The sequence below is a fragment of the Electrophorus electricus genome, chromosome 4 (genome assembly GCF_041902795.1).
Source record: "Electrophorus electricus isolate QZ-2024a chromosome 4, ASM4190279v1, whole genome shotgun sequence".
Classification (NCBI taxonomy): domain Eukaryota; kingdom Metazoa; phylum Chordata; class Actinopteri; order Gymnotiformes; family Gymnotidae; genus Electrophorus; species Electrophorus electricus.
Window position 1 is genome coordinate 16878099 of NC_137500.1, and position 14069 is coordinate 16892167.

Sequence of the window (14069 nt, forward strand, 5' to 3'; positions counted from 1 at the left end):
TTAATTAGTAAAAAGGAAGGTGATGGTGTATTTTACATATTCAGTGACAAAATATGCAACTAACCTAATGGTGTTATTTTTTGCTTATCTGATCCTGTGAAAGATAACTAACTGTTAACTCACCCTGAATAATCAGACACAAATTTTATACAATAGAAAAAATATTCTAAAAATAAATACTGTCCCCCAATGTGTTATGGGGGACAGAAAAAAACTTTCTTCATGTCGGAAGTAATATAGCTAGTTAGCAGATGTTGCTAGTTGTCTTAGCTAACTCAAGTCGGTGGTGTGTTGGTGAACGTTTTTAACAGCAGCGACACCGTTAGCTAACATGTTAGCCCGAGCTAGCTAATGGAACGCAAGTTACCACGCCCCTTTACCGAGCTAGACATGGGATCCGAGAACGACGGTAGCTGAAGTTACTCGTCTCAGTTAATTAGCCATCTGAATTACTCAGTCGTCCCAGAATTTAGGTTGCCAGAATGAAACATCAGATTAAGGACAAACCTACCGAACTGTAAACTGCCGCTTAATCATCCAAAACACACGGACTGTTGTACTGCCAGGCAGCCGAAGCTATAATTTAGATAGCGAGCTAATTACTGTCTCAGGTTAGTTTAACACAAGGAATCAACTCACGTGCCGTGCAAACTTGGCCTCATTTAAAATTTTAAGATAAAACTCACCCCAAATTCTGGTTTTGTCTGCATCATAAGTTAATGTCGCATGTTGAAATTATTACGTGATTGTTATTAAAATATATCTCCATAGCACCAGGAAGAGCTTTCAAGAAGAGTTCACTCTTAAAAAGGGCACAGCGGGCATCACGTGGCATGTTCTAGCAACTTTGAGTAGAAAAGAACACAAATAACGAAATATCAGATCTTGGCTGAGAAATTCTGAGCTCATTATCATAGACCACTCTATTAAACCGTAATCGTTGGCCGTTCTTATCATTCTTACTTGTATGTATGTCCAAATGTTACTATGATGATCGGATGTGATGCACGTTTAAGACGTCGTCGTGTGTGATGCTTTGTTAAAATGGGAAGTTTGGTTTATTACTTTTGAAAAGAAAAAAACTACTTTGGTTTGTTCAGCGTCGGATATAACAACAGTATTATTAACAACAACAACAAGAACAAGATTTAAATATGTAGCACTTATACATAAATGCAGCTCAAAGAGCAAATAATATCTGTGAGTGCTGCGTGAATCGCGCTCTCGCATTTTAAAAATTGTGCTCTCAGCTATTGGGAGGACAATAACGCCATAAATATGCTGTCCGTTCTGGATGGTATACACCAGAGTACCAGACCCAGCATGGGTCCAAGCCGTCTGCACCCAGAGGTGTTCATGTACTTACTTCGATCGGTATTATCATTATTTGAGGTTGAGTTCTATATTATTCATTATGCTATAGTAAATGAGAATGTGATTTAAGCATATATGTGTTAAATGTGGGTAACATGTTTCCAGGGAATGGATGACTTTGACAAAGGATACATCAAATACAACCAGACAGGAGTTGGGACTTTGTGCGCTACCATTGTGATCTCAGTCACAAAATCTGCTATTTCGCAGTACCTAACAGCTCTTATGGATGCAATTGGGATAGAAGAAGCTCTCAGTGCTGAAGAAGGAAACTGAAGCTACTTCAAAGAGTTCAGCTCTCATGTCTGAGAATGCTAGCTCTGTAGCTGGACCAAGCCCAACACAAAAGGTTTGCTTCTCTTCTGCCCTCAGTATTTACAGAACCATGCAGAATAATGTTTTGGGGTTTCTCCATGGGATACAGGAATTATTTTCAGGAGAGAGAGAGAGAGAGAGAGAGTCTTCCACACCTGTTAAGCCCACTGAATCCATGAGTGTGATCTCACTCAATGCATTGCCATCTACAGTACTTCCCACCATCAGTGCAGATGGCATTGTTTTTGAGAGGCCAAGTTCAGCATCAGATATCTTTGTATAGAAGTCTGTTAAACCCTTGCTGAGCCACAGTTCAGCCTCATGTGTAGCTGGTCAGTCAGTTTCACCTACTAAGACTAGGCTGAAAACCTATCTGCACAGTCAGGCAATTTATTAAATACTTCTCATCTTAGGTAAAGGTGTAGATCTGGGGGTCCATGGGCATTGAGAGTTATGGTAAACTGGGATGTTATGATGCTGTCACTTCAACTCTGTTCTGTTACTCAAGTTTCTTGACTGAGCGTGATGGAGAGCTAATGTCCCAGGGTGCCCTCGTGCCTATGAGGCATCTATCCTTTTAGCTGTGCTGCCATAACTAGATCTGCTGGAGTCCATCTTTGCACATTAGTTACCTAATTTACACTTTTTAAAAATGATTATTATTTTTTCTCTCTCTCTTTCTCTACCACTACTTATTCTGCTCCTTATTGTTTATATTGTTGCTATTGTATTGTCCGTTGTCAACCAGAGGAGGATGGGCCCCCCTTTGAGTCTTGGTTCCTCTCAAGGTTTCTTTCTCATGCTCTAGGTAGTTTTTCCTTGCCACTGTCACCCTTGGCTTGCTCACTGGGGGCTTGGACTTGGGCATGTGTAAAGCTGCTTTGTGACAACAGCTGTTGTAAAAATTGGTACATAAATAAATTTTACTTTAATTTTGATATTTACTTGCACACATCTCAAAATAAAATTAACCCTTTTGCAGTTGAATTCACTGCAAGTGAGTTTGTTGCATCTCCCAACTTGCCAACATCAAATTACAAATTCTATTTACAAATTCTATAACATGAACTAAAATGTTCATGTGTCATTTCTGCATCTCATTTCAGCATTCAGGGGTGTCTGTGCAGTGCTTCCATGTTTACTCTGGACATTCACCCTAGTGGTGACCTCTGAACTCTTCTTCAGGAAGGACACATTCTACACTTCTCCTCTGTGTAGCTTCATGTAGTTCACACCTATATGAGGTAGCCCAAGCGCTTCTGTCACTGTGCATTGGTTGCTTCTAGCTGAACATGTCAATGCATGTGTGTGTTTATAAAGGAGGTTTTTAGCTCAGTCTTCATGAATTCTAGCCAGTCCAAATTTTTATTCCTAACAAATATGAGCAATGTATTCAGACTTCTGTAGCCAGGCACTTTATTATTTAGTGCATTTGGGTTTGGACTGGGAGCACAGACTGGAAGCCTTTAAGGACTGGATTGAGAATCCACTGTCATGATTTAGCCTGTGAACCTGTTCTTGCACATTATGCATGTTGTAGATTAAATTCTGATATTATGTAGTTTGGGAGGACACACAATTGGCATAACATGTTGAGTAATTGTTTTTGATTTCTTCTCTCAATGCTTGTATTGCAAATTGTGATTTTACTTTCTTTTAATCCTTCCCAAATACTGTCTCAATACTTAATGCAGGCAGACAGAAACCAAAGCACTGGGTTACATACTTGCAATTTGAAACCACATTCAGTGTTGAATATTGGTCATTTACAGTGACAGCAAATTAATAATTAATCAGAGTAATAACCCTGCAAATGCTGCATGCATTTAAAGAGGAATGACAGATATTTATTGAAAATGTATGGATGAAAGATGACTATCTTCTCTCTTTGTAGAGACACAAAAGTTTTGGCTATTGTTAAGTCGTGTCATGTACACTGAGTGCTGAAAAGTCATGGTCACAAAGCTATAGTAAAAAAACATGTTATTAGTTGGACTACAGGAAAATACAGACATACATATTAGGGAGGAAATTATTTTATAATCTAACATTGTTTTCCAGTCATGTAGGCCAAATAGTTTGTTGGATAAACAGTGCCATCTGCTGGACACAGCTGTTATTACAGTTAAGTGGCTAAGGGATGTGCATTGAGCCTACTCCAAAAATCAAAGACCCATTATGAAGACATACCTTCCACTCCATCTATTTCCTGGTTTGAAACAAAGATGCTGTCCTTTTGTGTCAACTAAAGGTATACCTAGATTATTTTTCCATTCAGGCACTTTATCCTCCAGATATGGATCTCTCAAGATATCCGTTATTTTTTATAACCCCATTTACTTCTTGAGCCACATGTCCGCATCTCTCCATTAGTGCTTGTTTGGTTTATTTGAAATCTTCCACGCAGTCAATGACTTTATGGGAATGCAGGCCCAACTCCTAAATTACACCATCAAGACATTCTACTCCAAAATCCTGACAGGGCACACTGAATGCAAGGCAAGGAATGCTGTTTTCTTCAGATAGGTTGGCACCTCTAAGAACATCACTGTGATCATTCCAACCTGTTGGGTATTTGCATTTATAATGCTGATGACCATATGATGACCATATAAGTAAAAAACCATTATACATAATGCCAATATTAGTTATGTGCAATATATTAATGTGTATCGATGTATCAACCTAAAGTCATTTGAACAGAAGGAAACTTTATTATTTGCCTCATCATTGTTCCAGTAGGTATGTCTTCTGGTCCATGCAGATGATTGTACAGATTGCCAGACTGATTGCTCTGTAACAGTGTAGGTTTCTGTCATGGGGTCCTCAACACAGACGATATGAGCATGCTGGGCCTTGGTATAGACTAATGCTGCATTTAACTTTATGAACTGTTTTTTTTTTTGGTTTTTTTTTTACATTTTCACATTTTACAATGGTAGTTACATCATTTCACAGGATGCAATTCTTTTTTGTAATTAGATAATGATGTGCACAACATCTATGCCTGCTATAATTGCATGCTGAAAGTAATGTGCTCCAAACAAACACAAAGCTTTAGCATTTATTTTACTGACTGGTATACTATGACATTAAGCTCTTACCCACTTCACATAATGGCAGAAATAGTGCAGATTGGCTGCACTATGGAATGAGCCTATCTCATTCCAGCATTGACAAGCTAATGTATCTTTACTGTCCCTCAAACCACATTTAATTGTCTACAGTATGACAGAAATCGCTGCTTTTACAACAAGCAGCTTACAAGTAGGAAGCCCAAATGCCAGTTTTTCATAATGTCTAGGTACAAAGAGGCTACCAGGAAATGGCATTTCAGCTGCAAACAAAAATCTGTGAAGTCAGGATATTGGAAACCAATTATTGCTAAATATTGCTTAATAAGATGTACTGTCATCAGCAGTCTGTTAGCTACTGGAGATTAGCTTCTAACTTGTCATAAACAAAACTGAATATTTTTAAAGCAGCCACCTAATTTGTCATATATCATATGATTAGTTCCATGCAAGTGAAATACGCATCTTCACTAGCTACAATATATCCATGAGGCAGTAGGAAAAGACGTATAGAGTAGAATGCAAGTACTGAGATTTGTTTATGTTTGTTAGAAACACAATAATAAATGCTGTTCTAAAATCTGGGAAATTGAGCACAAATGTTATTGTTTATCTCAAATGTTTGTTACCTATACTGTTTATAAGCTTGCGTTAATGGATGCATAATAATGAACAGGGTAACTCACCGATACGTAGGGACTCGCGTAGGGACTTACAGTAGATTCCATTATTATACGAGCTTTATTTTGAAGGACCTTATTAAATATTAAATGCCTTCATATACGCACCATCATTGTGTAAACATAAAGGTAGAATAATAATAATCCTTTGACCCACATACATACAATACCTTTACATAATTATAATTTAGCTGTTAAATAAATGGGGTTTAAACTGTGGATAAATGGCACAAATCTCCATTTCCGTTGCCAACATTCGTGCGCAATTTTCTAATGTTTCTCTTGAATCCACCTGTCGTAAAAAAAAAAGCATGGCTAAATCTTTAATATCGACAGGTGTGGATAGTCGTGCTACTACAATATCCAATCAAATGGGCTCCTCTCAATTTTAAAAACAGTATGCCGGGAACACTCTGAGCTGTAAGGTTTATAAGACTGACGACATCTACGGTGGCGACATCTCCCTTTATCGTTGCTTTCGTAGAAAACAAAAGGTATTCCACTAGTCCTACAGATAGCGAGGAAAAACTGATAAGTTTATAGTTTTCACTTTTTCGTATTTTAGTGGTACAGTTAACTGGCTTACAATTTTGTCTTTTCACGTGTTGGTGCATCGTTTTGTTTGGCTGTTCACTCGTGTGAACCAACTAGGAGGTAGCATTGTTGTGGATGATTTATCGTATCGATGGTAATAAAATTGTGAGGCTGGCATTTAGTTTTGCTAGACAACCTAGTGGTTCTGTTTTATGTTCCGTGCGTAACTGCACATATTTTATTCCTTTCTTGAAGGAATAAAATAAAGGCAAAATAGTGTCGGTCTATGCTGCTTTCCCAAAACTAAGAGCTGGGACGGAACTTTTAAGTTTGACATCATGAATACCCGGGAAAGGTAAGCTCAGTTTTGGAATAAAAGGTTTAATAATTCTACTTCCCTTATATACTACGTTTAGGGAAGGCTTAATTCATTACATGGAAGACGTAATTTAAGCGCTCTATACAAGTAGAGCTGTACTGTTTTTAAGCAAGAAGAGGTACACCATGCTGTTTAAAAATTGTAATATCTTAATTTGCCACCCGTAGACAACGAATTGTTGGACACAAATTAATGTAACGTCTTGCTTGTAGAATTGTTGGATTAGGCTACCCTGACCTTAAAGAAACCCAAAGGTAGTTAATTCTAGTCCGTTATTTTGTAGTGTTGTCCATACAATTTTTCACTGTTCAAAGGGCTAGTCTGTGTCTAAACTTATGGTGTTTCTTATCCCGTAGAAAACAAATTCATAAACGAAGCTTGGCTATTTGCTGCTGAAAGCTTAGAATTATTTCCAAAATCCTTATCAGCGGTTTTATACATTATATGGTTGTAAGGTTCCAATTGTTTTGTTTTTGTTTTTTTTTAAGTATTGAAGGATTAGTACTCTCAGTATACTTTTTAATTAATTGAGTTTAAAAAGTGTACTGAGACTTTATTTACCTCTTGTGAATGTGTTGTCCATGCTTGATTTTATATGCTGAATGTTTGTGGTGGATTATAGCTGCCATGAGTGGTTTTGCCTGATGAACCAGCTGAAGTGACCTTACAAATTTGACAGATGAAGTCATGTCTCCTCAAGACTAGACTCCTGTGTAAGATGCAATAAGGCATGTAGAATGGTTCCTCAGTGAGAATATTCGGACAAGCTGTGAAATGGGTGGGTCAGCATGTACAGGTACATTGTAAGTGTACTGAACTTTGGTGTGTGGTGTCTTGTGAATGTCGCTACTATTTAGAGTGGGATTGGCACTGGTTTATTCTGCGGTTTGTGTTCAGGGTCAAATGCTTGTTGCTGTCAAAATGGCAACTCCCTGTTAATGCTGTGACACTTGACCTCAGGCATGGTGAGTTTAAATATTTAGACAGTACTATGCTATTAAAATTGTATTGTGCCTTTTACTATTCTGTATAAACAAAGATTTACGTTTTGTCACAAACTTCGGCAAGACATGAAATGGATTATTGTCGTATAGATTTGGCTTGTCTTAGAAAGATTTTAGTATATCAAATGACTTGCAGAATAGTTGTTTGGATGTGGTGTTTAACTGTTCATCAAAGAAGCAAAATCATACTTTTTAACGTACAAGTAAAAGCAATGGTAGTGTATTGATAACTCTCAAACAACTACTGACAAATTTGCAAAATTCTCAAACATGTCAAGGTACTGACTTTAAATTCGCAATATTGCAGCACTTTGACTAAATGTTCATGTTTTAGCATATACATAATCCTGTCAAAATAAATATGTACAGCATTTTGACCTAATGGTGGTCTCATTTTAATATGCCAGTAATTAGTATTTGATGCATACAATTAGACCCTTGGTATTTCTAGTGTCCATCCTAGTAGCTAAAGTAGTCTCCCTGCTTTATCATGAAGGTGGTGGTCAATAAATTCGATTTTGAGTGGCAAACTGTCCAGTAAATCTGCCCCAAATTTTATTAAAATGCATCTTACTAAGACTAGTTATCACAACACCCATTTCTTGCCATCACGTCAGTGTTGCTAATACTTAATCAGCAAACAATGTTTTGTCATGAGTCTATTATTCAGTTCAGGAACCTTATTAAACTAGTAACTGCATTACTGAGCTATTGGCTGGTTTTAACAGCCTGTACACTTTCAGTTATTTTGTTTATGGTGTTTGTAAGCTGTAAAATTGCAAGATGTGGAAACCTAGGCTGATCTGAATTGTCATTTGGAAGGTATTTTTCTGCTGCAAAAACATTATGCTTTAGAAATGTGGTAAACAACCTTGCAGGTCTACATATACAGAACTGGTGGAATTTAAGTGTAATCTTTTTATTTCCTTAGGACTTTAAAATCTAAAGTCTTTTTAGCCATTAGACACCATGTTTTGTGTAGTTGATTGTGACCCTTGCATTAAGTACCTTTTTAGAAGGAAGCCTTCTGTTGGGAGAACAGGTGGTTCTACACTGTAGGGTAGGTACACTGAATGTAGGGGAGTCAAAGTGGCAGTAGTAATTACTGATGGGTTTGATTATTTAGTATTGAAGGATGCATTTTCTTGTGTTTCCTGTTTTTCATGACACTGAAATAACTTTATGCAGTGTTAACTGAAAATGAAGAGGGTGGTCTCTGGCAAGAACCACAAGTGTAGTCAGTTCTTGTATCCATCAGGTGAAAAATTGTGAAACCATATCTGGTTAGGTTCAATTACCTTTTTACACAGAACGTGTTCTATAAGCTGTTTTAGGTTTGCTGTTTTGATTATGATGCTGCATTGGTCATGTCCCATCCAAATTAAAATGAAATTCAGTTAATTTCTATAAATATTGCAGTGCTTGCCACTACTAGTTTGATCCTGCTTGTGCCCTCATTGATCCCGCCAATGACAGCATGGGGTCATTGTAACTTTCTGAGCACTGACTAGCATACCTTTACAGTGGTGGTCTCCAGAAGTACAGTCAATTCATGTGGCAATGGTACATAAAACTGATGAAATGGAATAACAGTTAAATTATGAATCATCATGGTGGTGCAATGGAGCTTTGCATAATTTAATGTTAATTTTCTTCTTTTTTTCTCATCTCTGATCTACATAGTGAGAATGGCTCTGGTCTGGGTTGGATTACTTTTAGTGACATTGTGTGCACCCAGTTCCCTGGTAAGAATGAAGGAAATCTGAATGTGTACCTGAACACCCTTTCACCATCTATTACAAGTGTTCTATACATGTACTTTTACAAAATGGTATCCGTCAATGCTCCTAATGGGAAGTCTGGCAATTTAAAAATAAATTTTATAATGCACTGGAGGCTGATTTTAAGAATTGTTTTTTTTTTTTGTTTTTTTTTTTTACATTAATTTATTTTTTTCTCTAATTTCTAAATTGATACATGGCTTGAGGCCAAAGTGTATAACTGAAATGCACAGGCAATATAACTTTAGTGGGACTTTTGAATCACTAGGAATTCATCAGTTATAGCTAAACACTAAGGACGGAGAAGCAGTGATTAGCTTTTAGGCTGCTCTGGATGAAACTGACTGTCAAAGAACCTTAAGTGCCCTGACACTTGGACATTTCTAAACTGAAATCCTACCTATTCAGTCAGATTTTGTTGGGCACCGTTTCTGGTTCTCAGTATTGTACTACTGTTTATTGCCTACTTTTTATGTGCTTTATTCTATTATATAATTATGTATTTCATTTAAATGTTAATGTTAACAATTCCACTTTTAAAAAGTTTGTCCCTTATTTGTAAACACCATGAATGTAGTGGTGTAGACGATGTGCTATTAGAAATAACCTTGTCTTGTCCTTAGGAGCAGCAAATGCTGGGCTCTGTAGATATAAAAGGTGAGTTATTATACTCCCAAAGTTTCTTTTTTGGATTTTGTTTAGCATTCCTCCTTTCCCCCTCTGTTCCATAAGAGTACTCAAGTATTTTTCCCAAGAAATTGGCTGTTTATTAGAACGCTCCCCTAATGTTTATTCGGGTGGCAGAAATGGAGATGGTGCAAACCAGAGGTGGTAAATGGATACAATATGGGATGACTTGTGCGTTGCAACAATTTGTTTATATACAAAACCATCCATAACAGAATTCTACCAAGACCAAGGTATCAGATGTTCTGCATGGACAAAAAGCAAAGGAATGTTTTCTTGGACGAAAGATGTGCCAGTAACTGCAAAGTTAATTTAGAAAACTGTGTGGCTGTGTACACTGGAATAAAGAGTTTAAATACACATCTGGGTGCCAGCAGTTTGTTGCCATAAACAGTGGGGCAATGTTACTGAACAACAAACATGCACCTTGCATGCAGTTATGCTATGGATAATACTTGGGTCATATCCAATTCTAATCACGTTTGAAATAAAGGCTATAATGCTGAATATTCTTGGATCTGTATGAAACGTGTAAAAAAAGTTTAGCTCCACATATCCTTATTTGACTTTCTACTGTGAGTTTCAGTGGTCATGGGCTCAATTCCCCAAAAGCATGAATACATTTTATACTAATTTAAATATTTTGCTCTGAATAAATGATATGTCAAAAGTTGAAGTGTGTGTGGCTTTAAACTCTTCTTTTGGATGTTAGATACTCTACAAAAGGGAGCTATTAACACTTCACCAGGGCTGCTTTGAATATTTCTCTTTCTCTCTCATATTCAGGGACAGACTGTACAAACATAAAGACACGTTCCCCCAACGCAACAAGTGGCGTCTACACCATTTGGCCAACTGGAGTGAAAGGGTCTTTTGAGGTGATGACAAAGTGTAGTCAACTTTAATAGAACACCTCAAATCAAGTGGCTCACATGAGACTTGGTACATTTATGAAAACGAGGTGTAATTGTGTTCCTTAGAAGTAGATGAAAATACCACATGGTGCTTTTCAAGTAGAAGTCATTTTTATTGGGCGTCCATTATGAAAAAATAAAACGCATGCTCATGAATCTATTTTTTGTAAGCTTGAAAGACACCATGTTTGACTTTACAAATTTTATTTTTAGTGAAACAACAATTTTACCCATTTTCCAAATCTACTGTTTTTGCGGTGATGCAGACCTATATAACCACAATATACATGAACTCATGCAAGCTGAAAACCCACCATCATACCACTAGTATGCTGAGTGGTTCACTGCTCAAATAACATCTGGTCAGCAGTGGTCCTGTGGACAGAACTGACCAGTGATGAGCAGGTTAGACTGCATGTTTAACAGTCCATTGTAGCGAAAGGGCCATAGGCATTTTTGACCAGTGTGCAGTTAGACTATATTAATCAATTCATTAAGTATACTTTGGGTTTTTAAAGTTGCTAGTAAGTTTGAAGAGGGGAGTCCCATTGGATCAGCAAAACTACTGTTGCCAAGAGTGGTCCTAAGACTGCCCCCCCCCCAATTTTCATTAAATATCCTGCTAAACTGTAACTGTTTTTGTTTGGTCTAACTTGGATCAGCCATTATAGTTGAACTTGACCCACTTGCATAAACTGTTTACTTGTATCCAGGTTTACTGTAAGATGTTAAAGGATGGTGGTTGGACTGTTATCCAGAGAAGGACAGGAGGACAACTTTCCTTCAGACAGAACTGGAAAGCATACAAGCAAGGGTTTGGAAAGTGTCAGAGTAAGTTTTAAGCATCAGGAATTATTCACATAAAAACAACTGAAATATAAATTATTACAATTTGCTGTGCCCCTCTCTTGCTGTTGTAGTGGGAAGAGAGCCATTGAGTAAATCTGCATAATTTGGACTTGAGGGTTGAGCATTTGCAAACTTGTTTAAGTCATTTTGTCAGTAAAATCAATTGCTGAGCAGTATTCAAACCCTTGCATGGTAATTGAGGCAAGCATGTGTCATTCTCTCCCCCCCACCCGGAAAAGAAGACACTCTGTAGATATTTGTCTTAGTGGAGGGGTGGCTAGGGTTCACACACCCTAAAACTAGTATGAAATGTTTCTTTCTTGTTTCTATGTGGGTATTTAAACTGTTGTTAAATAGGCTCTTGGCTCCTTAAGGCTGAAACATAGAATGCCCTGTTCTGTGGAATAATGCTCTACCATATTAAATATTTAGTCACAAAGTGTACCTTAATCATTCACCTGGACATGACAAAAGGTTGTAAATCAAGTATTTACGTCAAGTTCTGAATGAATGTTTAGGGGTTTTGTTAACTTCTCTTATTTATTTATTTATTTATTAAAGAGGATCACTGGCTGGGCCTGGACAAAGTTTGGGCTCTAACCAAAGGCAAAAACAGAAATTCAGTTCTCAGAGTGGATCTTTGGGACTTTGAAGGAGGCTCTGCCTTTGCTGAATACCAAAACTTCAGTGTTGGCAATGAGAGAATGGGCTATAAACTGCAAGTTGGCATTTACAGTGGAAATGCAGGTATGTGAACTGCAATTTATATCTTTATGCTTTACATGTTGCAGTTGGTCAGCCATGCACATTATGGTTCTCAGTTACTATATTTTGAATTGTAACTCAATTCAAACTAGTTTTTCACTGTTTTTCTTGCATGTGATTGAGGACAAGGTGGCTAACTTTCTCAGGCTCTTTTTCTTTTTTTTTCTTTTTTTTTTTTTTTTTTTTTTTTTTTTTTTTTTTTTAATATAATAATCCTCTCCTGTAACTGTTTCCAAGGTGACGCCATCCGTGGTGCATATGCTGGCATTGAACAGGATGGTTATGGTTTCAGCACACTTGACCATGACAATGATGGCTGCTCCCCATGTATCTTCGGTGACATTGCCATAAATGACTGCAGCAGAATGGAGGGCAGTGGAGGCTGGTGGTTCAGCCGTTGTGGCTCGGCCAACCTCAATGGTAACTGGTACCCAGCTGGAAATAACCGAGGCTGGGCATCTGGCCTCCGCTGGGACACATGGAAAGGTCCTGAGCCCTATTCGGCCAAGGCAACGTGCATGATGGCCAAGTTTGTGTGAACGCTGAACATTCCTAAGTGGAAGGAACAAGATGATCTTACCAGCAGTAAAATTATGGCAATTTTAAGTAGCCTGCACACTTCAATAGGGCAAGATTTGACTTTGTAGGTCTTTCATTCTGTTTTGTTACTGTTGCAAGGCAAATTTTGTATATATGCTGCAAATAACACCAACCTCATTTCTTAAAGAAAAGCAGGTGTATATATCTATAGTTAAAATGAACTGAACATCTAAATGGTTGGCAATAAATAAATAATCCCACTTTGTGCCCCTGTTAAGGTTTTTCTTGGCCTAAGCCCTTTCTGGCTGTATCAAACTTTAGATGACCCATTTCCTATTGTAGTATGCAAGTGTTACATGCCTATAGACTTCAGAGTCCAAGTTAGAAAAATGTGAGAACTTTCTCCAATATAGCACATTTAGTTATTTAAAAGGTAAACCTTTTGGATAAACAACTACCCAACATGAGTGGCCACAAAGTTGTCTGGACAGCATCAGTAAAATCTTTCCTAGCTATGATCAGAAATGGAATGGTCAGCTCCTTGCTATCAAGCCAAGCAGGACAGGATGGTTCTATTCTAGGTTAGAACAGAACGTCTAAGGAAGTCCCACACAAGTGTAGGAGCTGGAGAGATGAGGAAAGCATACAAAAAAAGCTTTGAAGGCAAATTTAATTTTGCTGTTAAAGGAAAGTGGGGGAAAAACAAGCGAAATATTCCCAAGCTATACGTAACAAAGGAAAAAGACATAATTGCCTACCTACACTACCCAACTTCTATATGAGATTAAAGAAGTGAATAGACACACAGAACTCCCTTGAAAATCACTAATCGATGTTGTAACCATTATTTTGTGTTGTACAAAAGGCTAAGCAACTAACAATCATACTGACCAACAAAATCCAGAGTGAGAAGGGATACCACCCCATCACAAAAAAGCCAAATACCCATTTAGTCATACTGTTGCTATTCTGATGACTAATGCCAATATCTCCTTAAACCCTCCTTCCAAAGTTTGGTTGAAGCTCCTCTTGCCTACCAGCATGATAGACAGGTAATATATGGGAGAGCTGGAAACATAATTGTCAACATAGGCAGAACAACATGGAAAATAATTTATTTAAAAAAATGTCCACACTGTCATGCAACATCAGAAATGCTAACTGACATAGTTC

The 14069-nt window shown here is 37.5% G+C and overlaps 1 protein-coding gene across 1 annotated transcript; it reads left to right on the forward strand.

The window, feature by feature from the left end:
* The first annotated feature begins 6315 nt into the window (after positions 1 to 6315).
* On the forward strand, positions 6316 to 13124 carry LOC113575373 (angiopoietin-4-like). Its single transcript, XM_081711712.1, has 5 exons — positions 6316 to 6332; positions 10577 to 10706; positions 11456 to 11573; positions 12153 to 12338; positions 12594 to 13124. Exons 1-5 carry the CDS (start codon positions 6316 to 6318, stop codon positions 12893 to 12895), a joined length of 753 nt encoding a protein of 250 aa, XP_081567838.1. The 3' UTR covers positions 12896 to 13124.
* Positions 13125 to 14069: the final 945 nt, after the last annotated feature.

Coding starts and splice junctions, on each gene's coding strand:
- LOC113575373 (XM_081711712.1), top strand. Junction 10,707..11,455: donor GAGTGAAAGGGTCTTTTGAG/GTGATGACAAAG, acceptor ACTTGTATCCAG/GTTTACTGTAAGATGTTAAA. Junction 11,574..12,152: donor AGGGTTTGGAAAGTGTCAGA/GTAAGTTTTAAG, acceptor TATTTATTAAAG/AGGATCACTGGCTGGGCCTG.